This window comes from Peromyscus maniculatus, chromosome 22, assembly GCF_049852395.1.
Source record: "Peromyscus maniculatus bairdii isolate BWxNUB_F1_BW_parent chromosome 22, HU_Pman_BW_mat_3.1, whole genome shotgun sequence".
NCBI lineage: Eukaryota > Metazoa > Chordata > Mammalia > Rodentia > Cricetidae > Peromyscus > Peromyscus maniculatus.
This window is the reverse complement of record NC_134873.1, coordinates 2,892,025-2,914,094: the sequence shown is the minus strand read 5'-3', so window position 1 is coordinate 2,914,094 and position 22,070 is coordinate 2,892,025. Positions and strand designations below refer to the sequence as shown.

At 66.6% G+C, this 22,070-nt stretch overlaps 4 protein-coding genes across 5 annotated transcripts; 2 read left to right on the top strand and 2 right to left on the bottom strand.

Moving 5' to 3' along the window:
- Nucleotides 1-500: 500 nt before the first annotated feature.
- Cactin (cactin, spliceosome C complex subunit) lies at nt 501-6,055 on the top strand. Of its 2 annotated transcripts, none has more exons than XM_076559653.1 (10): nt 501-744; nt 2,098-2,578; nt 3,010-3,105; nt 3,193-3,338; nt 3,479-3,641; nt 3,727-3,841; nt 4,069-4,261; nt 4,799-4,918; nt 5,040-5,350; nt 5,426-6,055. In XM_076559653.1, exons 1-10 carry the CDS (start codon nt 524-526, stop codon nt 5,914-5,916), a joined length of 2,337 nt encoding a protein of 778 aa, XP_076415768.1. In that variant the 5' UTR covers nt 501-523; the 3' UTR covers nt 5,917-6,055. The 2 variants fall into 2 exon arrangements, with proteins under 2 accessions (XP_076415768.1, XP_076415766.1); XM_076559651.1 differs by lacking the exon at nt 501-744 and adding an exon at nt 854-1,402.
- A 1,813-nt stretch (nt 6,056-7,868) lies between these two features.
- Nucleotides 7,869-13,623, top strand: Tbxa2r (thromboxane A2 receptor). The gene is made up of 3 exons (XM_006978132.4): nt 7,869-8,303; nt 11,291-12,110; nt 12,842-13,623. The coding sequence occupies exons 2-3, from the start codon at nt 11,340-11,342 to the stop codon at nt 13,088-13,090; spliced, it is 1,020 nt and encodes a 339-aa protein (XP_006978194.2). The 5' UTR covers nt 7,869-8,303; nt 11,291-11,339; the 3' UTR covers nt 13,091-13,623.
- Nucleotides 13,624-13,924: 301 nt separating this feature from the next.
- LOC143270298 (uncharacterized) lies at nt 13,925-15,650 on the bottom strand (the record flags this gene model as incomplete). Its single annotated transcript, XM_076559701.1, has 1 exon — nt 13,925-15,650. A coding segment is annotated over one exon (1,590 nt), but the record flags the coding sequence as incomplete, so codon positions are not given.
- A 634-nt stretch (nt 15,651-16,284) lies between these two features.
- Gipc3 (GIPC PDZ domain containing family member 3) lies at nt 16,285-20,064 on the bottom strand. The gene is made up of 6 exons (XM_042267396.2): nt 19,724-20,064; nt 18,401-18,586; nt 18,127-18,307; nt 17,656-17,768; nt 16,703-16,784; nt 16,285-16,582 (listed from the first exon to the last, which is right to left on the bottom strand). The coding sequence occupies exons 1-6, from the start codon at nt 19,901-19,903 to the stop codon at nt 16,431-16,433; spliced, it is 894 nt and encodes a 297-aa protein (XP_042123330.2). The 5' UTR covers nt 19,904-20,064; the 3' UTR covers nt 16,285-16,430.
- Between the last annotated feature and the right edge of the window lie 2,006 nt (nt 20,065-22,070).

Sequence of the window (22,070 nt, the reverse complement as noted above, 5' to 3'; positions counted from 1 at the left end):
GCTTCCCTCACCCGCCCAGCCTGGCTCCAGGCTGTCAATCTCCGACAGCCCCGCCCACTCCCTCTCCCCCTCCTGTAGCTGCTAGGTTCCGCCTCCCCAGGCCCCGCCCCATGCAGGCCCCCATCCTTTGACCCCGCCCACCCGGACGCCTCTTCCGCCTTGTAACCGCCTCCTCTTGGTTCCGCCTCCACAAGCGCCGGCACGCTCGGCCCTGATTTCCCAGGCTCCCTAGGGCGCGAGGACCCCACCCGCCCACCGGGGTCAGTCTCTCTCACTGCCTGCATGGCGGTTCGCCCCGCTTCCTCTGACGGCGACCCTGTCCGGGTCCGTCACGCGTGCCAGACTTGAGAACCCTAGAGATACCCGGGAAGCTGCGTCCCCGGAGTCCGAGGCGGAGAGATGAAGTCGCTCTCCGGAACCGGGCGCGCACTAGGCAGCCCCGAGCGCGCCGCGGCGAAGGAAAGCCCCCGGCGCCAAGCCCCCCGGTTGTTTACGTCAGCGCGTGCGCGGCGCCCGCCGCCAAATGGGTCGCGACACTCGCTCGCGCTCGCGGTCCGCGGGGCGCAGGGCTCGGAGACGCCGGAGCCGCAGCCGCAGCCGGAGCCGGAGCCGCAGCCGGAGTCGGAGTCGGAGCCGGAGCCGGAGCCGGAGCCGCAGCCGCAGCGGGAGCCATGGACGGAGCAGCCGGCGGCGCCGGGAGCGGGACGGGCGGCGCGAACGGAGGCGGCGCAGCCGGGGGCGCAGGTGAGCGGCCCGGGGCCGGGGACGGCGGGCGGTGCGGCCCGGGGCCGGGGGCGCAGGGAGAGCCGGGAGCGCAGGTGAGCGGCCGGGGGCCGTGCGAGCAGGGAGAGCCGGGAGCGCGCTCGCCACCCGCCCTTCCCTAGAACCCAGGCTGGCCCCGAGTCCCGGGAGCGCGGGCTGCGTGCGCCCTGGGCTCTTGGTTGACGTGCAGTTCGGACAGTTTAGCCAGGGTTGGTGGCGCCCGCCTTTAATCCCAGCACTCGGGAGGCAGAGGCAGGGGGATCTATCTCGGTGAGTTCGAGCCCAGCCCGGGCTACAGCGTTCCAGAACAGCCAGGGCTACGCAGAGAAACCCCGTCTCAAACCCCTCAAGCCCCCTCAAAAAAAAAAAAAGGAGTGTGTGTTTCTCCATAGCTAAGCTCTCCTGTTCAATTCCTTTTCTCAAATGGCTGTAGTTTGTTGGCAAAAGACTGACCGGGACACCATCCGTACTGGGGTTACTCCAACAGCCACTTTTTTTTGTGTGGGTGCTTGGGATTCGAACTCATGTCCTCAAAATGTTACCTGGTGGTGCTTTTTCCTCTTTCATGGTTCCCGGGATGTCAGAGAAGCCACCCGCTGGGCCTCAGTCCTTCGACCTGTCATCTCAGTGGGACTCGATGGTACGGTACACGCCAGTGACCCCAGCACTTCAGAGACGGACCAGGGCGTTTCTGGACACTGGTGGCCAGCCTGGGCTGTAGAGGGAGAGCCCCCTAGACCGAGGAACATAAAGATGATATTCCAAATAAACCAATCTCCATCTTCCTCTGATTTCATAGACCAACCAGCTCGTATGCCCACCTCGGGTACCCTGGAGGTGGTCAGCCCTCCTGTTCCCACCGCATTGGCTCCCGGTCTGTCCCTGCCCAGGACTTTGGTCGATGCCCAGCATTCCACCCCCCATTTCCTCGGGCCTAAACTTGGCTCCTTTAAGAACCACTCTCATTTAGTAGTGGTGCAAATCTTTAATTGCCACACAGGCAGATTTCTGTTTGTATGAGTTCAATGTCAGCCTGGTCTGCAGAGCGAGTTCTGGGACAACCAAGGCTACACAAACTGGAAATAACTAGAAAACAGAGAAATACACACACCTCAGATCCCACCGGCAGCTCCTCCGGGGTTGTTTGTTTTAGGCCTGAGGCTTGTCCGGCCATGCTCTGTAGGGCAACCTAGCATGTGTGGGCACCAGTGTGGTTTGCAGGCTGCTGAGACGGCAAGGCGTGTGATCTCAGGGTTGGCCGTTGTGACCTCAACACCCAGAATGGAGCCTCAGTGGAGCTGGCACTGAGGAGGCCTTGGTGTGTCCTCCCCACAGGTCAGACTTGGAGGGAGACCGGCGGCAGCGGCGGCAGAGGTCTGGGAGGCGAAGCCGGAGCCCTCGGCCACCCCGCTGGCCCTCCCAGGACCAGTCCTCTCGGTCTGACTCGGGCGAGGAGCGGCCATGGGGCTCCTGGGCCAGGCACGGTGGCCGGCGCTCCTGGTCCCCGGCGTCGTCGGCATCGAGCTCGGAATCGCCACGACGCTCCCGGAGCCCGGGGGCGGCTGCCCTGGCCCTGAGCCAGCAGCAGAGCCTGCAGGAGCGGCTGCGGCTGCGGGAGGAGCGGAGGCGGCGGGAGGAACTGCTGAAGGCCTTCGAGACGCCCGAGGAGAAGCGGGCGCGGCGGCTGGCCAAGAAGGAGGCCAAGGAGCGCAAGAAGCGCGAGAAGATGGGCTGGGGCGAGGAGTACATGGGCTACACCAACACGGACAACCCCTTCGGGGACAACAACCTGCTGGGCACCTTCATCTGGAACAAGGTGGGCGCCGCCCCGAGCAGACCGTCCTGCCCCGGGGCCTGAACCGCGCTTTCTTCAGCCCAGCTCCCGGGGGGGGGGGGGGGGGGGGGGGGGGGGGCAGTAGACCCCGCACGTTGTGCTTCCGAGATCCTACCTGGCATGCATCTGTGCCGTCACCAGGCTCAGTCTGCCACCAGCCCCTCCTCTGAGCCCTGGAGACGGCGGGGTGTGAGGGGCGGCCCCCACCCCACCTGCGGGGTGCCGAGGCCGCAGCGCCAGAAAGCCCGAGATAAGAGCACAGCTGTTGGGTGACAGGCGGGGCCCCAGGGGCTGCATTGGGGGAGAGCCGACCCCAGGAACCTACCGTGGACCCTGGGGTCCGGGGCACTCTGCTGTCTCCCGTGGCAGCGTGGCGGACTGGGGCTGATGGGCGTGGCCGCTGCTCCCCGTAGGCGCTGGAGAAGAAGGGCATCAGCCACCTGGAGGAGAAGGAGCTGAAGGAGCGCAACAAGAGGATCCAGGAGGACAACCGGCTGGAGCTGCAGAAGGTGGGCACAGGCGGCCTCCAGTCTGGCCCGCGGGGTCAGGCGCGCTGGGCCCTCCCCGCCCTCACCGCGCTTTCTCTGCTGCCCCAGGTGAAGCAGCTGCGGCTGGAGCGCGAGCGCGAGAAGGCCATGCGGGAGCAGGAGCTGGAGCTGCTGCAGCGGGAGAAGGAGGCGGAGCACTTCAAGACCTGGGAGGAGCAGGAGGACAGCTTCCACCTGCGGCAGGCCAAGCTGCGGTGCGGGGGGACCCCAGCGGGCCTCCTGAGACTGGGGGGGTGGGGACCCGCACAGCCCGGCCGTCCTACCCTGGTGAGGGCCAGGGTCGGCCGGGGTCACGCGAGCTCTGGTCCTGACCCTGCCCCGTCCCCTTCCACAGTTCCAAGATCCGCATCCGCGACGGGCGGGCTAAGCCCATCGACCTGCTGGCCAAGTACATCAGCGCCGAGGACGACGACCTGGCCGTGGAGATGCACGAGCCCTACACCTTCCTCAACGGCCTCACCGTGGCCGACATGGAGGACCTGCTGGAGGACATCCAGGTGCTCCAGAGCTCAGCGCGCTGCAGTGACTGCCTCGGCCCCTCATGGCCTCCCCCTCTCACACTCCTCCCTCTCGGCCCCCCAGGTGTACATGGAGCTGGAGCAGGGTAAGAATGTGGACTTCTGGCGCGACATGACGACCATCACGGAGGACGAGATCGCCAAGCTCCGCAAGCTGGAGGCCTCGGGCAAGGGCCCAGGTGAGCGGCCTGTCGGGGCTGTCGGGGTTTGGGGGGCTGTCGGGTGTCGGGTGCTGGGCCGTCTCGGGTCAGCGGCTCTTCCGCCTGCAGAGTCCGGGGCTTCAGCCGGGGCAGTTGGTGTCTACAGGGGCAGGACCATCGTCCTCACTGCGGCCTGAGTGCAGCCGGAGCACCCAGCAGGGGGCTGGGGGGGTCTCCAGCCCCCCCTGAACCGCCCCGTCTTGCAGGTGAGCGCCGGGAGGGGGTCAACGCCTCGGTGAGCTCCGATGTGCAGTCGGTGTTCAAGGGCAAGACGTACAACCAGCTGCAGGTCATCTTCCAGGGCATCGAGGGCAAAATCCGCGCCGGGGGCCCCAACCTCGACATGGGCTACTGGGAGAGCCTGCTGCAGCAGCTGCGGGCGCACATGGCCCGGGCCAGGTGAGCCTCCCTCCCTGTGCCCTGTCCGTCCCCTGTCCGTCCCCTGTCCGTCCCCTGTCCATCCCCCGTCCTCGGTCCCCCGTCCGTCCCCTGTCCCCTGTCCGTCCCCTGTCCCCCGTCCGTCCCCCGTCCCCCGTCCGTCCCCCGTCCCCCGTCCGTCCCCCGTCCCCCGTCCCCTGTCCCCTGTCCGTCCCCCGTCCTCGGTCCCCTGTCCGTCCCCCGTCCCCTGTCCCCTGTCCGTCCCCCGTACCCTGTCCGTCCCCCGTCCGTACCCTGTCCCCGGTCCGTCCCCCTGCTCCCGTCCACCTTGAGAGCTGTGGGCCCCGCCCGCCTGCTCAGCACGGTGCTGTGACCGTGGCCGCTGACTGCTGCCCGCCCGCCTTGGTCACTGGATGTGCCCGGTCCCAGCAGGCTCCCTCCCGCCAGCGCCCCTGCCCGACCGACCGCTTGGCTAACGCCGTCCTGAGGGCCAGGCTTGGGGCCGCAGGGAAGGCGTCCTGCCGAGGGGCTGCGATGGTGACCCCTGCTGTCCCCCAGGCTCCGTGAACGGCACCAGGATGTCCTGCGGCAGAAGCTGTTCAAACTGAAGCAGGAGCAGGGGGTGGAGAGCGAGCCGCTGTTCCCCATCCTCAAGGCCGAGCCCACGGCCACCCACAGGTGAGGCCCGGGGCCGGCAAGTGGGGACCCGGCAAGGGGGTGAACACCGGGCGGGCCTGCGCCCCACTCTGGGCCTCACCCTCCTACCTGTGGGCCTCACCCCTGCGTTTGCCTCCTGCAGCCCCGAGCCCGAGGAGCCGGACCCCAGCCCCGGGCCCTCCGGGGAGCCCGCCGAAGCCGAGGGGGCGCCGGCCCCCGGGGAGGCAGGGGAGGCGTCGGCGGCGGGGGCCGAGGCGGCGTCGGAGGCGGCGGAGGGCGAGGCGGTGCTGATGGAGGAGGACCTGATCCAGCAGAGCCTGGCCGACTACGACGCCGGCCGCTACAGCCCGCGCCTGCTCTCGGCCCACGAGCTGCCGCTGGACGCGCACGTGCTCGACCCCCACGAGGACCTGCAGCGCCTGCAGCTCTCCCGCCAGCAGCTGCAGGCCACAGGTGGGGACCGGGCCGCGGGGGCGGGGGACACGGGGGTGTGGGGGGGAGCCCGCGGCTGACCCCTGGTCCCCACAGGCGATGCCAGCGAGAGCGCCGAGGACATCTTCTTCCGGCGCGCGCGCGAGGGCATGGGCCAGGACGAGGCGCAGTTCAGCGTGGAGATGCCGCTGGGCGGCCGCGCCTACCTGTGGGCCGACAAGTACCGGCCGCGCAAGCCGCGCTTCTTCAACCGCGTGCACACGGGCTTCGAGTGGAACAAGTACAACCAGACGCACTACGACTTCGACAACCCGCCGCCCAAGATCGTGCAGGGCTACAAGTTCAACATCTTCTACCCCGACCTCATCCGCAAGCGCGCCACGCCCGAGTACTTCCTGGAGGCCTGCGCCGACAACCGCGACTTCGCCATCCTGCGCTTCCACGCGGGGCCGCCCTACGAGGACATCGCCTTCAAGATCGTCAGCCGCGAGTGGGAGTACTCGCACCGCCACGGCTTCCGCTGCCAGTTCGCCAACGGCATCTTCCAGCTCTGGTTCCACTTCAAGCGCTACCGCTACCGCCGGTGACGGCCGTGCCGCGGGGCCAGCCTGGGCGGCGCCGGGGGGCAGGGGGGGCCGCGGCCAGGCTCCCCCGCAGCACCGTCCGGGCGCCCGCCTGTCACCAACACTGCGGGCCGCGGCCCCCGTCCCCGCCCGTCCGGGAAGGGTTGTGACTGTTTCTCTAGACAGACTGCTGGGGGGGGGGGGGCACCCCGTTCCGTCCCCACGGACTTGTTCTTCCGGGGACCCCATGTGGTTTTGATACGTTTAATAGAAAGCTTATTCTAGACCGGCTCCGTGTCTGAGTCACAGCTGAGGCCGCGGCGGGCGCAGACACCACACCCAGGACTGGGGTCTGCTCCGCCCCCCGAACCCAAGACGCCAACGTCTGGGACGTGGCTGTCACCACCGTAGGTCCTGGTTGGCACCGGGGGCCACCGAGGACGCCCCTGCAGCGCAGCAACGCTCACCCTTCCGGCCCGGGGGACCGTGGGGCAGCACCCATGGGCACTCGACCCCAAAGGCCCCGCCGGGCTGGGTTGGGAGAGCCGGGAGCATTTGAGCTTAGGAGTCACTTGGGTGCGTGCTCAGAGCACAGCGTGCGGGCCTCAGTTTCTCTGCCTGGGCCAGAAGGGGGGGTCTCCCTCCCACCTACCCGGTGGCATCTCCAGCCTGCTGGATCTCGTGTGTGCACAGTCCACACACTCCCTGGCCTCGGGAGACCCTGAGGGGCCCAGACGGGCGAGCAGGCCCTGCCCGGGGAACCAGACCCTGGGCACTGGGGAGCCGAAGCCACGAGTGAGCCTGGCGAGGACGCAGACCGTCCCCTCGGGTGCCCTGATGTCCCAGAAACTGCAGCTCCCGATCCAGCCTTTCCTTCCTTTGGCTGAGTCCAGAGCTAAGAATAGGCACCCCCAGCCTGGCCCCCGCCGCGGCGGAAGCCACAGCCACAGGGGGTACATCCTGAGCCTGGCCTCCTCATCCACCCCAGCTGCAGCCTGCTCCTGGCCTTGAGCCCTGTGTGCAGCCAGGAGCCACGGGTGCTCTTGGCTTCACATCTCTGCCTCAGTTTCCCCATGCATACCAAGCTCTGTCGCCTCCATTGCAGAAGGGACACAGCACAGCTGCGTGTCCTTTGACCTTTGCCTGGTCTAGACCAGACATGTCCAGAGGAAAAGAGGGCAGCCGCTACCCCATGCCCACCCCCGTGCCCACCCCCGTGCCCACCCCCCTGCCCACCCCCCTGCCCACCCCCGTGCCCACCCCCGTCCCTTAGCCTCGGGAGCGGCCTCAGCCTCGAGCACAGCTCCGCAGGGCATCACACTCCCTCCCACGGCTCCCGCCAGACCGGAGGACGCCCCAGGCCCGGCCCCCAGATCCAGGCCTCGCACCTCCCTACAGCGGTGATTCCCACCACACTGGGGAGCTGGGGTCCTTGCCCTGACGTAGAAACTGGGGTGGCAAAGGCAGGTCCAGCTGGAGCGAACTCCAGAAGGAGCGACAGGGACCTTGGGGCCACCGGAGGAGAGGCGGGCCAGAGTTCAGGGCTGAAGAGACATCAGCCAGGGGGCCCCCCAGGAGTGAGGCCGGAAGGGGGGGCGGGCCCACAGGGAGGGGGCTTCCTGCTGCTGACAGGCGTCTGGTTGACCCCGGACAGAGTGGAACTGGGTGGGTTGGGGTCACGGCCAGGCCAGGCATCCTGTTCCCCACCAGGCTCTGTCCTGCTCAAGTGTGTGAACCGAGGCAGAGGCCCAAGGTCGCCTCCTGGCCCAGATGTCCCCTCGGGCCACAGCTCACAGGACAGCGCAGCCCCCAGGGCTTCGAGGGGGGGGGAAGCACCCACGGGCCCACTCCATCGCCGTGGGGCAGCCTGGCATCCGGCCTCCCCCGCTCTGCCCCTCCCCCACCGCCCCCTCCAGCCCTGTGGCCCCCGAGGCCCCTGGAAGTCGCCTGGACACCAGGTCCCCCCGGCCCGCTGCGGCCTTCCCAGGACCAGCCCCATGTGGCCGCGCGGTTCTTCCCACACGGCCGGCCGGGCCGGGTCGCCGGCCTGTCAACAACCCAAGGCTGTCACCCTGTGCCCTGCCGGGTTCCCACCCTAGCCCGGCACCGGCTGCGGGGCGAGGCCAGCTCAGGGGGCGGGGCCGTCGAGAGACAGACAGGCAGAAAGACAGATGGAGACAGGGCGGGCCGGGAGACAGCCTCGCTGTCACATCCCCGAGTCCCGTGCCCCTGGGGGTCCCCAGGGCTAAGCCATCCACCCAGGGCCTCTGCTGGGGCCGCTCCTCGGCCTGTGACTCGGTTTCCCCACAGATCTTTGCTCCCTGCCCTCTCTGCCTGACCTGGGAAGGCACAGAGGGTGCTGCCTGCTCTGCTTCTGGGACACCACAGCGACACCTGGTTCTGACCCGTGGGTGAGTCCCTCCCTCCCTCAGGAGACTTCACACTGACCCCCCAGGGGAGCTCTGCATGGTCCCTCAGGGCCTGGACCCATCGCCCACTCTGCTGAGGCCACGACCCCTGGGGTGTGGTGACAGCGGCCAGGTCTCCAAGTCCCCTGAAGGGGATGGGGTGCGGCTTTTACTCTGGTGGTCTAGCCTGGACAAGTGTGGTTCCCCTGGAAGCACATGGGTATCCTGGTTCCCTGTGTCTGGACCAGGCCGGTTCAAGATGCTCAGGTGGGCTGGAGCTGGGGTGACTCGGGGTGCGTGCGCACACGGAGCTGGGGTGACTCGGGGTGCGTGTGTGCGCGCACGCATGTGCACGCGGGGACACACTGACTCGCTCAGAGCTCAGGCCTCGACTCCATTGCACACACCGGGACACTGAGGCCCAGGCGGGGCCTCCGCCCCGCATCACTAGGGATAATACCTGCACCCCGGGGCCTCGGCACAAACAGGAAGTGGCCCGGCCCTGTGGGAGGGAGGGGAACAGCCTGTGGTGAGCCCCGAGGGTCTGTGAGGGTGTGGGCATCCACACCAGGTGTCTGGGTGCTGGCTGAGCCCTCCCAGAAGCCTCTCCGGGAGCAGATGGGGTCGAGGCGCTGCCTCCTGGGGCTCTGGACACCCAGGTGTGAGCCGAAAGCCACAGGGGCGCAAATTCATTGTAGGGGAAACCAAGGCTGCCTTCGGTGGGGGTGGAGGCGCCAGGGCCCAGGCTGCCCTGGGGCCCCGTGGGGAAGGCCTGGGGGGATGGATGAGCCGGGCGGGCGGGGAGGAGGAGGAGGGGCCTGGCGCTCAGAGCCCAGCCACACACCACATTCCTCGAGGCTGGATCGCAGCCACGGTGCCTGGGCCTCAAGGAACAGGGACCCGAGCCCCGGGGCCCACGTAACAAGGACGAGGCCCCATCGCCGACAGAACACTGCTGCCCGCCCCCCCCAAAAGCAGGGACAGAGCTGAGGGGCGCAGAGCCACCCTCGGGGGGTTCGGTCAGCCACCCCACACCCCAGGACTCAGGACCGGAGGATTCTAGGATCCCCAGCACACTGGGGGTCGGGGTGGGAGCTGGGGAGAATTCTAGAACCCTAATCCAGGTGCTGCGGCCTGTGCCTGCCATCCCAGCAGGAGCTGGAGGCATGTGGTGAGTCCCAGGCTAGCCCAGTCTACACGGTGGTCAGGCCGACCGCAGCAAGGCTCCCGGGCCCTGGACTTCCCAGGCCCTGAGCTCCTGCCCTGAGGCTGTGGAATCTGATGAGACGCTGCTGACGCTGATGAGCTGACGCTGCTGAGCGTCTCCCCGGACCACACAGGGGACCACACAGCCCGGGCGGGCGGCCAGCCAGCACCGGAGGCTGCCAGGCCCAGCCTGGGGTCTGGCCTGGGCAACTTGAGCCAACCATTATCACCTGAACCCCAGGGGAGGGAGCAAGTGACAGGGGGGAGACTGGAAACCGTCGTCCACCCTTGGCCGGCCTGCCCTGGGGCACAGTGGGTGTGAGGACCAGAGCCAGGCCGGGCCAAAGACTGGGGCGGTGACAGAGGAGGGGCAGCCGCCTCGGAGGGGGCGCGCCGGGGTCCCGGGGGGCCTGGTACAGAAACTCAAGAATGTGCCCAGTGCCTGGGAGCCAGGGCGACGCCGGCAAGGGCCGCGGAGACCAGCCTGTCCCCTCCTCCATCGCTCTGAGCCTCAGTTTCTCCTCTGCGGGCCCAGGAAGGCCCATCCGGCCGGTGGTCTGGGGCGGTGGGGCAGGGGTTCATACCCTCTGCAGCAGCCTGGGCTGCACGAATTGAGCACCTACTGTGTGCCGGGAGGAGAGAGAGAGATCACTGTTCTCAGCATCCGCTGGCTTCACAGGGGGGCGGGGGAGCAGGCTCCGTGGGATCAAGGACAGGCGCATCCGGCACCCTGAGTGGCCACCGCTAACACCCTAGAGCTCAGTGGGAGGGACGGGCCGGGGGGGGGGGGGGGCGCCAGGGCTGGCGCTGCGGCTCAGGGGTGAGGGTGATTGCAGCCCAGCTGGAGTCCAGGAGTCCAGCCCCGGAGCCCCGCGTGGTAAGAGGAGAGAGCCGGGTCCTGCCGGCTGCCCTCTGACCTCCGCCTCCCTGGGCTGCGCCTGGCTCGCTCCCATGTGTAAGTGAATAATGGAAAGGAAATGAAGACAGCAGGCCAAGCACGGTTCACACCGGAAATCTGAGGCAGGGGGACCACTGTGAGTTGCTTGCCGGCCTGGGCTGTGCGGGAACACAGTGACCTTAGGCGCGTGCCCACCTGTCTCTGGCCTTGGTTTGGCATTGGTTTTGTTTTAATCTCTCTGAGTAGCTGAAACTCACAGCCATCCTCCTGCCTCAGGCTCCCCGGTGCGGCGAGGGATCTGAGTGTTGCACAGTCTCCCGTTAGACAGCCTGGGTCCTGTGATGTGGCCCCTGCGCCCCTCGCAGGAGTGGTCCCCGGGGATGCGTCCCCGACGGGCTGTGGTTATTTTTTTGTTCCCAAAATGGAACAAGAACTTCTGGGTTCGTTTCTTATTATAAAAGTGACACGAGAAGTGGAGGACCGGTGAGGACCGGTGAGGACCGGTGAGGGCCGGTGAGGGCCGGTGAGGGCCGGTGAGGACCGGTGAGGGCCGGTGAGGGCCGGTGAGGGCCGGTGAGGGCCGGTGAGGGCCGGTGTGGGCCGGTGTGGGCCGGTGAGGGCCGGTGAGGGCCGGTGAGGGCCGGTGAGGGCCGGTCCAGTGAGCGGGCGTCAGGACGGGTACCAAACCAGGCCGGAGGATGGAGGGGTGACGGATGGGGAAGCTGAGGCCACGCTGCGGATGCAGGGACCAGGACTCAAACCCAGGGCTGCAGGAGGGACGAGGATGTAGAGTGAAGAAAGGGCGTTTGCTCCTGGGGCATGGAGGGCTGTGTAGGAGTTCACCACAAGCCATGGGCCCCAGTGACAAGCCCCGCTGTCTCTGCAGGTGAGCCCGATGGGGTGGTGACCCCCTCATCGCTGCCGGCTCGGGCGCCATGTGGGCCAACGGCAGCTCCCCGGGGCCGTGCTTCCGGCCGATGAACATCACGCTGCAGGAGCGGCACCTGATCGCGTCGCCCTGGTTTGCCGCGTCCTTCTGCGTGCTGGGCCTGGGCTCGAACCTGCTGGCGCTGAGCGTGCTGGCCGGGGCGCCGGCGCCGCGCTCCTCCTTCCTCACCCTGCTCTGCGGCCTGGTCCTCACCGACTTCCTGGGGCTGCTGGTCACCGGGGCCATCGTGGTGTCGCAGCACGCGGCGCTCTTCGCCTGGCAGGCCGCCGACCCCGGCTGCCGCCTCTGCCACTTCATGGGGGTGGCCATGGTGTTCTTCGGGCTGTGCCCGCTGCTGCTGGGCGCCGCCATGGCCTCGGAGCGCTTCGTGGGCATCACGCGGCCCTTCTGGCGCCCGTCGGCCACGTGGCGCCGCGCCTGGGCCACGGTGGCGCTGGTGTGGGCGCTGGCGCTGGCGCTGGGGCTGCTGCCGCTGCTGGGGCTCGGCCGCTACACCGTGCAGTACCCCGGCTCCTGGTGCTTCCTGACGCTCGGGCCGCGGCGCGGCGACGTGGCCTTCGGGCTGCTGTTCGCGCTGCTGGGCAGCGTGTCCGTGGGTCTGTCCTTCGTGCTCAACACCGTGAGCGTGGCCACGCTCTGCCGCGTCTACCACGGCCGCGAGGCCGCGCGCCAGCGCCCGCGGGACTGCGAGGTGGAGATGATGGTGCAGCTGGTGGGCATCATGGTGGTGGCCACCGTGTGCTGGATGCCGCTGCTGGTGAGTGTCGGCGCCAGGGCCACGGCGGGCCACGGAGGGCCACGGCGGGCGGGAGGGAGGCCCAGGGTCCACAGCCTCCGGGCTTCTCGGAGATACAGTGTCCCCGGGAAATGTTTCCAGGTCTGGGCAGGGCTGGTTCTGGAGTGGGACTTCGAAGGATGCACAGAAAATGCTGGGAAAGCGTCCTAGACAGCATGGGGGCCCTGGATGTCCGCGGGGCCCCTGGTGCCCGGGGGCCCCTGGTTGACGTGGGCACAAGGCCTTGCTTTCTTCTCTCTCTCTTCCTTCAGCAGACATTGATTATGTGCCGACTGTATACAGGCTTCCCCAACACAAGCAGATCCAGCTCTGGGCCTGGAGAGCTTGTGTGTGCCCCAGGCACTCAGACTCAGGCCAGCCTGGGCAACTGGGCCAGACTCTGTCCAAAATTAAAACCTGGTGGCGCCCACCTTTAATCCCAGCCCTCGGGAGGCAGAGGCAGGCGGGTCTCCGAGTTGAAGGCCAGCCTGGGCTACAGAGTGAGCCCTTTGTCTTGAAAAGTGAACAAAAGGAGGCTAGAGCCTGGCTCAGGGTGGATCGCTGCCTTGATTCCCAAGTTTGCTTTCTCTGCCTCAGTCCAGCTAGGGCATGAGCCAAAAGCCTGCTGCGCTCCTTCCCGGGCCCAGCAGCAGCAGCTCAGAGAGGTTGTCCACTCCCCCAAGGTCACACAGCACGACCCTGTGCTCCTGCAGGTCTTCATCGCACAGACCCTGCTGCAGACGCCACCTGTCATGAGCCCCTCCGGGCAGCTGTCGCGGGCCACGGAGCGCCAGCTGCTCATTTACCTGCGGGTGGCCACGTGGAACCAGATCCTGGACCCCTGGGTCTACATCCTGTTTCGCCGGTCGGTGCTTCGACGCCTGCACCCGCGGCTCAGTTCCCGGCACCGGGCTCTGTCCCTGCACCCACCCCCAGCCCAGGCCTCGCTCAACGGGCCCTGAAGGACAGTGTTACCCACGCCGCGTGCCCTCGGTGACAGCCACAGGCCCGTCCCGTCCCCAGAGCCCGAGTGCGGTGTGGACCAAAGGACGGGAGCCATCGACACAGGGTTGACTCCTCCGAACCCCAAGATGATGCTAGGGACGTCCTCCCTGAACCCCAGGCTCCCCCCAGCCCAGGGGTGCTTGGCTCACATGTGAGAGGCTCCTTGTCTCAGGCCAACCTGAGGGTCTGGGGACGCAGCTGAGACCCGGAGCCCAGAGTGGGGGCGTCCCCAACCTTGCCAGAGCCTGGATCCGGGACACCTGGCTCGAGGGTCCTCGACCTTGGGTGTTGGAAGCGTCCGTGGGGTCCCCAAGCCAAGGCCGGAGTCACCAACCTCTCCAGTTGACTCCGGCGTTTACGAGCCTCCCTCCCCCACGGCTGCTCAATAAATGGTTGACCAGGCGGCTGATGGAGCGTGCGAGGTATACAGCAGGCGCTCAGCGTAGCATCGTGGACCCGTTCGCCCCCCCCCCCCCGCAGCCCCAGGCAAACCACTCCAAGTGAGGGCTCAGGGCTCCTTTATTCACTGCCGCGGTCCCCAGGGTGCTCCCCGCCCCCCACGCCTTCCCCGGCCGGTCGGATCCTCTTACTCGGGGTTCTCAGCCGGGCTCCTGAAACTCAAGCCTCAGTTTCCACTGTCCTGCCCTCCTGCCGGGGTGAGGTCACCAGGCCAGTGGTGGCAACGGTCACCAGAGCCCAGGGGATGAGGCAGCTTACCCCTGGTGGGGGAAGGGCCCGGGGGCGGGGATAGCAGTGACCCGGATGGTGGGGGCTTCTGGGGTCCCGGCTGGGGCTTGGGTGAAAGGGCTGGCTTCTGGGGGGTGGGGGGGCCTTGTGACCTGGGGCCCGGGTGGGAGGCTGGGGGACCTGGCCCGGGGCAGGCTGTGGCCTGGCTTCCATCCTGAGGCCCAGGCCCGGGGAATTTGCTCAGAGCAGGCCTGGAGGCTCTTGGGGGGGGTGGGCTCGGAGACCGGGGTCCGGCCGGGGGGTCAGGCTGCGTTCTAGGCTCGAGGCCCGGGGTCTGGGGGTGGCGGGCGTCTCCGTCTCTAGAGCTGGACTGGCTGCTGGGGCTGGGGCCTGACTGGGCTCTGGCCCTGAGGGCAGGGCTAGCCTGGGCTTCGGCGCGTGCCGGAGCCGGAGGGATGGACTGGGTTCTAGAGGCCAAGTGGGCGCCGGAGCTGAGCGGCCGACCTGTGTCGAGCTGGGGGTCACGGCCGGCTCCAGCGGGCACCGGGGGCCGCTTTCGGGAGCCCTCGTCCGGTCCGCCCTCGGAACTGGACGGGGGTCTGGAGCCCGGCTCCTCGGCCGCTGCCCGTGGCCCAGACCCTGGCTGCCCGGCCTGACCCGCGTGGGCTCCGGAGCCGGGCCAGGCGTGGCCGTCTGTCTGGGTCCCCGAGTCGGACTGTGTCCCGGAGCCTGCGTGCCTTCCTCCGGGTGAGGAGGGCTGGGCGCCTGGCGGCGTCCTGGGTCCGGGCCTCGCTTCGGAAGTGGGGGGCGTTTGGGAGTGGGGCCCCGGTGCCACAGCGGACCGGCTTCCGGCCCTCGGCTGGGCCTCAGGGTCAGACTCGTCACTGAAGCCAGCTTGGGGTGCAGGGTGCGGGGAGGCGCTGGGGGGCGGGGCTGGGGAGCGGGGCTGGGGTCTGAGTCTGGAGCCTGCGGCAGCGTGGCCTGCTGGGGGCAGAGGTGTGAAAGTGGACCCGGCCCGGGGTCCTGAGCCACTCCAAAGGCCTGCAACGGGCCGGGCCCCGGGGGTGACGGTCTCGGAGCTGGGGTGGCGCTCTGAGCCTGGCTGCGCCTCAATGTTGGTCTGGGTTCTGGAGTGTGTGTGCGGGGCAGGACCTGGCGGGGTTCTGGAGTGTGTGTGCGGGGCAGGACCTGGCGGGGTTCTGGAGTCTGTGTGCGGGGCAGGACCTGGCGGGGTTCTGGAGTGTGTGTGCGGGGCAGGACCTGGCGGGGTTCTGGAGTCTGTGTGCGGGGCAGGACCTGGCGGGGTTCTGGAGTGTGTGTGCGGGGCAGGACCTGGCGGGGTTCTGGAGTGTGGCTGCGGGGCAGGACCTGGCGGGGTTCTGGAGTGTGTGTGCGGGGCAGGACCTGGCGGGGTTCTGGAGTGTGTGTGCGGGGCAGGACCTGGCGGGGTTCTGGAGTCTGTGTGCGGGGCAGGACCTGGCGGGGTTCTGGAGTGTGTGTGCGGGGCAGGACCTGGCGGGGTTCTGGAGTCTGTGTGCGGGGCAGGACCTGGCGGGGTTCTGGAGTGTGTGTGCGGGGCAGGACCTGGCGGGGTTCTGGAGTGTGTGTGCGGGGCAGGACCTGGCGGGGTTCTGGAGTGTGTGTGCGGGGCAGGACCTGGCGGGGTTCTGGAGTGTGTGTGCGGGGCAGGACCTGGCGGGGTTCTGGAGTGTGTGTGCGGGGCAGGACCTGGCGGGGTTCTGGAGTGTGTGTGCGGGGCAGGACCTGGCGGGGTTCTGGAGGCCGGCGGAGGCTCAGCCGTGACCTGGGCTCCAGCACTGGGGCCGGACCTCAGCCCTGGCTGGGCTCCAGAGCCAGGCTCCCTATCTGGGTGGCTCTGGGTTCTAGAACCCAGCTCACCCACACAGCCTGCATGTGTTCTAGAAGCGGGCTTGGTCTCAGGACAGAATGTGACCTGAGAGCCGCCCTGGGTTCTAGGTCTGGGTTTGGTCTCCGGCCTGGTGTGGGCTTCCGAACTACCCTGGGCTCTAGAACTGGGTCTAGCCTCAGAGCCAGCCTGGGTTCTAGGGCTAGGCTGTAGGGCAGATTCAGGGCGGGCTCTAGAACAGGGCTCAGTCTCAGGGCTGCCCTGCGCTCTAGAGCCGACCTGAAATTCCGGGTTGCCTTGGGTTACAGGACCAGGCCGCGTCCCAGGACTAGACTGGGTTCTGCAGTCTGTCTGGACCTCAGAGACGACCCGGGTTCCAGAACTGGGCTGGGATTCCGGCTGGACCTCAGCGCTGACTTGGGTTACGGAACTGGGCTGGACCTCAGCGCTGACTTGGGTTACGGAACCGGGCTGGGCCTCAGGGTGGGCCTGGGTTACAGAACTGGACCGGGTTCCAGAGCCAGGCCGGGTCTCGGGGCTGTCCTGCGTTCTAGAGCTGGGCCCGGCCACGGGCTTGAGCTGGGCTCCGGAGTCCGGCTGGGATTCCGCCTGGGCCTCGGACCTGACCTGGGCCTCGGACCTGGGTCTGGCTCTGGAGCCGGGCCGGGCCCCGGGGCTGTCCTGCGTCCTGCAGCGGCGCTGCGGCAGGGGGCTGGGCCCGGGGCTGCGGAGCCCCGCACACGCTAGCCACAGCCGTCGCGGGCGTCGCCGATGGCCGCCCACACCTCCACCACGAACTCGTCCGGGAAGGCGAACTCGCCCAGGACCGCGTCCAGGCCGCGCGCGAAGGCCTGGGCCCCCGCCGAGCTCCGCGCAGTCTCCACCACCGCGGCCGCTGCGGGTCGGACAGACAGACGGACGCACGAGGGGCGGGATGGACGGGCGGCCGGGCCACCGTGAGCGCGCGCGCGCTCGCCCGCCCGCCCCGGACCCCGCGCTTACCCGCGCCGCTTACCCAGCTCGGGGTCCCGGATGCCCATGTAGCTCTCCAGCAGGTCGTCCACCCTGCGCGCCGCCGCCGCCTCCACGTCGCTGGGCTGCGGACGGGAGAGCGGACGGGTGAGTGACGGCGGCAGGCCCCGCCCCCAGGAGAGCGGACGGGTGAGTGACGGGCGGCAGGCCCCGCCCCCAGGAGTGACAGACAGGTGACGGGGAGGGCGATTCGTTCTTCAGAGGTGGCCGTGGGGCCCCTGAAGCAAATCCTGAGTCTTTAAAGAGGTGAGCAGAGCAGGAGGTCTGGGTGGAGGGGACCAGAGGTGATGGGTGCCCTCTGACACACTTGGCACGCGTGTGAAAACACACGGACGCCCATCATCTGGAGAAATTCACACACAGAACCACGACTCTCTGTGCGGAGAGGACTGAGCCCCCAGGACCCCCGTAAAGGCGGAGGGGAACTGGATGCCCAGGCGTCCTCGGCCCTCCACACGCATGTACACACACACTCACTCACACACACATGCACGCGCGCGCACACACACACATGCACGCACACACTCACAGAGACACACTCACACACGCACACACGCGTGTACACACACACACACACACGCACGCGCGCACACACGGACACACATGTACACACTCAGACACAGACGCACACACACGCACCCCAGGCAAGACGTCACGACGTAAAAAACTCAGTTTTATAACTGAGTCAGGACCAGGTGGCACCCTGGCACCGGGAGCCGTTCCTGCCGTCCGTCCGTCCTCCAACCCGAACCCATCGCACGGGTGGGAAACTGAGGCTCTGAAGCTCAGGCTGGCCATCCCCCTGCCTCAGCCCCCCGAGTTCTGGGATGACTGTCCTGGGCCACCACCAGCACTCTGGGCTGCACAGGGTGCTGACTGTGGCCGCGCCATCGTAGTGCATCTCCAGGTGTGACTCAGTGGCCCCGAGCTCCTCACCGCCTCCTCCACGGTGGCGGCGCCCCCGGCGCGCAGACGCAGCGTCTCCCTCCCGCTGCTCACTTTGGCTTCCACAGGACACTTGCTGCTCCTGCTCCTCTGGCCAATCATATCTGGGGGACAAAGCAGAGACGGGCGGCTCCGTTTCGTGTGGACTGATTTCCGTGCTCTCTTGCAGACAGGGGCTTGGTCTATAGCCCAGGCTGACCTCGAACTCAGGGCTTGCCTGCCTCGGGCTCCTGAGGGCTGTGGAAGGACTAGGGGCTGGGGGCGTGGTCAGGGTGTAGCCCCGCCCAGAATCCTCAGGGTGTCAGTCTTTTTCCCCCAGTGAACTTCTGTGCCTGTCCCACCTTGCGGGGCTCCTGACAAGGAGCAAGGCCTCTCTCTGAGGGTAGCCTGGGCTATGAGGCTGTCTCAGAGAACCATGCCCTGCCTCTGGGCGCCCGGGCCCGCCGGGAGCAGCGTCCTCACCGAAGGCTCTGCGCGGCTGCACCAGGCGCAGGGTGAAGGGCTGGGACTTGGGCAGCTCGCGCAGCATCTTGGCCACCTCGTAGTGCCGGCAGCCCACGATGGAGTGGTCGTTGATGGCCTCGATGCTGTCGCCCACGCACACTGCCTCGATCCTGTTGATGATGCTGCCCTCCTTGATTCTCTGCGGGGAATCAGGCGCTGGTGGGGCCGCCCGGGCCGCCCTCCCGGGGTCCCAGCGTCCCCCCCCCCCCCCCGTCACCACACACGCAGGTACCTTGATGAAGGCGTATCCCGCCCCGTTGTCTGTGATGGTCAGACCCAGAGCGTCCTCCGTCTTGGTGACCTCCACCTCTTTGGTCTCTCCACGCACGTGCGCAAAGATGAAGTCTTCCAGCCCGATCTGCCCCCCCAGCAACTTCTGCATGTCCACTTTGTGACTGTTGAGGGTGCAAAACAGGATCTGTCCGGACAGGAGAGGGACCCAGAATCAGTCACGGCGGGGGCGGGGGGGAACCACCCTGTGCGCACCCTTTGGAGGTGCACGGTCCCTGCGGGCGCCCCCTGGGGGCCAGCGGCACCTGAGCCCCGCACGCGCGGGACAGTCGAGGCCCCCACTGCCCACCTGTGAACAGGGGGCCAGGCCTGACTGTCATCCCAGCACTCAGGAGGCTGAGGCAGGAGGATGACTCACAGTCTCAGACCTCCCCCAAATAAAAAAGTCTAAGCATCCTGGGTCACCACTGTAACCTCAGAAGCTGGGGAGCTGAGGCAAGGGGATGCTGCGAGCTAGAAGCCAGCTTGGGTTACAGGACCAGTTCCAGGCCAGCCTGGGCTACGAAGTGAGAGCTTCTCCTAATGAAACAAACAAAGGAATGGGAGCCGGCAAGATGGCTGATCTCCACGACCTACGTGGTGGAGGAGAGAACTGACCCCCAAGCTGTCCCCCGGCCTCCACTGTGAGCTCTGGTGTCCCCACATATGATAAAATAAAAACACACTAAGTAGCGGGGTACGCCTTTAATCCCAGCACTCAGGAGAGAGAGGCAGGCTGATCTCTGTGAGTTCGAGGCCAGCCTGGGCTACAGAGTGAGATCCAGGACAGCCAGGGCGAGACCTTGTCTCAGAGAAACAAAATTTAAAAAAAAAAAAAAAAAAAAAAAAAAAAGGAAGGAAAAAACAACAGCAGAGAAATGTAACGCAGAGAATTTAGTTCAAGAAATTAAAAGTGATGTTTTTTGAGACAGGGTCTCTTGTAGCCCAGGCTGCCCCTCTAGTTTACCATGTAGCTGAGGATGACTGACCTTGAACTCCCAACCCTCCTGCCTCCACCTTCCCAGTGCTGGGGTTACAGGCCTTACACCACTACACATGGTTTATCCTGCACTCTATCCATCTACCACCGAGCCACAAGCACCCTACTACTGAGCCACAAGCACCCTACCCAGTGAGCTGATTGACTCCCACCCACCAGCCACGGGGGCGTCCTGACGCCTGGGTCGGGTCCTCGGAGGATGTGGGAACCCCACTCCCACGGTCTCGTCGGGTTTTTCCGTGGCATGCACACGGGTCCCGGGCGGGGCCCGGGGTCTGCCCTCACCTCGGTGGGCGCGATGCCGAAGGCCTCGGCGATCTTGGCGTAGAGCTCGCGGACGTTGGTGAAGCCCTCGATCCTGCCGGTGGGGCTGCCGTGCGCCAGCTGCGTGCGGAACACCAGGCGCGGGCGCGCGCGGGCGGGGGGCTCGGTGGCCCCGGGCTCGCGGGGCGCAGCGCTGTCCATGGCGCGCGGGGTCCGGCGCGTCTTGCGCCTCCCGCCCTGGGCCGGCGACAGCTGAGCCGGGCGTAAGCGGATCCGGGAACCCGAGCCGCTAGGGGGAAGGTGAAACCGCGCCGGGACCAGCCGCGCAGCTCCCCGGGGACCCGCGAGCAACAAGGGGACCCCCCCCCCTCGGCTCCGGGTGCTGTGCGCAGTCCTGGTGTCCTGGGGAGCCCCGCCCCTGGCCTCTCCCCCCCCCCCCGCCCTGCCTGTCCACTCCCGCTTCCTCCCTCTGCTCAGCCACGCGTGCTTTCCTCCTTGCCCGGCCCCAGGGCCCTAGCACAAGCTGCGGCCTCCGCTGGGACTCGGTCCCGGAGCTTCCAGTGAGTTCTTCCTCACCTGTTTATCCAAAGACCACCTGCTGCCCGCCCTGTACCTCCGAACCGCTCCTCTAAGAAGTGTTGTTTTTGAGGCAGAGTCTCAGTGTAGCGCAGATCGCAGATCGGCATGGAACTCCACCTGATCCTCCTGCCTCGACCTCCCCAGTTTTGGGATGGAGACCCAGGAATGTGATGGCATAGACCTGAGCCAGGTCTAGGGAGTGCAGGCGGGGGGAGGGGGGGGGGAAGAGACAGCTGGGGCTGTGTGAGTGTCCTAGGTTCTCAGGACAGAGTGCCACAAAGGAGGTGGGGAAGAGAGGGGGGGAGAGGGGGGAGGGAGAGAGGGAGAGAGAGAGAGAGAGAGAGAGAGAGAGAGAGAGAGAGAGAGAGAGAGAGAGAGAGAGAGACTAGGAATGGGGACACCCCAAGCCCGGAGGAGGTGGAGCCATGAGGATGAGGAATTTAAGTTCATCCTTCGCTACACAATGCATTCCATGTAGCTAGCCTGGGCTACATGAGGAGACCTTGTCACAAAACAAAACTCAGAACTAATTAATTCTCCTTCAGTTCTTTTGTTTGCTCATTAGTTTGTTTTTTTTCTTTGTTTTGGTTTGTTTGCTTTTCCAGTCAGGGTTTCTCTGTGTAGCCCTGGCTGTCCTGGATCTCACTCTGTAGACCAGGCTGGCCTTGAACTCAGAGATCTGCCTGGCTCTATCTCTGGAGTGCTGGGAGTAAAGGTGTGCGCCATCACCATCACCTCAGTTCTTTATTATTTCTTTTTAAAGATTATTTATTCATTATGTACACAGTGTTCTCCTGCATGTGTCCCTGCAGGCCAGAAGAGGGCGCCAGATCTCATCACACACGGCTGTGAGCCACCATGTGGGTGCTGGGAATTGAACTCAGGACCTCTGGAAGAGCAGCCAGTGCTCTAACCGCTGAGCCGTCTCTCCAGCCCACCATCTCAGTTCTTTTTTTTTTGTTTTGTTTTTCGAGACAGGGTTTCTCTGTGTAGCTTTGCGCCTTTCCTGGAACTCACTCTGTAGCCCAGGCTGGCCTCGAACTCACAGAGATCCACCTGCCTCTGCCTCCCGAGTGCTGGGATTAAAGGCGTGCGCCACCACCGCCCGGCCCACCCCAGTTCTTAAGCGGAGGTCTGGCGTTGGTACCCGCCTCCTCCCAAGCTCCGGGAGGCCTCCCCGACTCTGGCTGTCCCTGTCGGTCCTGGCCTGCTGTTCTGTCTCCGCCTCCGTCCGTCTGTCACACAGCGCGGTCCTAGGCCTGTGTCAACTTTCCTTTTCTCGAAAGAACACTCTCTCTTGGCCCAGTGCCCGCTCTGCCCCTACATGACCTCATCGGAGTTGATTACACCCACCAGCACCCTGATTCCTAATACGGTCATGCCTGGAGGTTCTGGGGTGAGGGCTGGGACACATGGGGGGGGGCACCATTCATTGGCGGTGCATGTGTGTGCTGAGCTGTGCAAGCCTTAAAGACACTCTTACTGTCTCATTAATTAAAGAGAGCCTTCCCCGCCGTATCTTCCCCAGACGAGCCAGAGTTATCCGAGACGGTCCCTGCGACATCCAACAGCTGAATAGTGAACGCATGGTCAACCGGGAAGCAGGCCGGGCTGGCCTCCCCGGTGACTCACCACAGCCTGGGGCACAGGGACAGTCCAGGGACACACTGGAGTATTACTCAGCCGCGAAGAGAACGTGCCCCACAGTGTCACGGTGCTCAGAGAGTGAGCCAGGCATAAAAAGCCACGGTGTGACCTGTGTGACCGGAAGTGTCCAGGTCAGGTGGCT

What these genes read in the sequence shown, in the direction of transcription:
- Cactin (XM_076559653.1), top strand. Translation starts at nt 524, where the DNA reads ATGGGTCGCGACACTCGCTCGCGCTCGCGGTCCGCGGGGCGCAGGGCT. An exon ending in ACCGGCTGGAGCTGCAGAAG is followed by an intron (nt 3,106 to 3,192) that starts GTGGGCACAGGC and finishes CTGCTGCCCCAG; the next exon opens with GTGAAGCAGCTGCGGCTGGA. An exon ending in GCGCACATGGCCCGGGCCAG is followed by an intron (nt 4,262 to 4,798) that starts GTGAGCCTCCCT and finishes GCTGTCCCCCAG; the next exon opens with GCTCCGTGAACGGCACCAGG.
- Tbxa2r (XM_006978132.4), top strand. Translation starts at nt 11,340, where the DNA reads ATGTGGGCCAACGGCAGCTCCCCGGGGCCGTGCTTCCGGCCGATGAAC. An exon ending in TGTGCTGGATGCCGCTGCTG is followed by an intron (nt 12,111 to 12,841) that starts GTGAGTGTCGGC and finishes GTGCTCCTGCAG; the next exon opens with GTCTTCATCGCACAGACCCT.
- Gipc3 (XM_042267396.2), bottom strand. Translation starts at nt 19,903, where the DNA reads ATGGACAGCGCTGCGCCCCGCGAGCCCGGGGCCACCGAGCCCCCCGCC. An exon ending in TCGGCATCGCGCCCACCGAG is followed by an intron (nt 18,587 to 19,723) that starts GTGAGGGCAGAC and finishes CTGTCCGGACAG; the next exon opens with ATCCTGTTTTGCACCCTCAA. An exon ending in CATCCGGGACCCCGAGCTGG is followed by an intron (nt 16,583 to 16,702) that starts GTAAGCGGCGCG and finishes TCCGACCCGCAG; the next exon opens with CGGCCGCGGTGGTGGAGACT.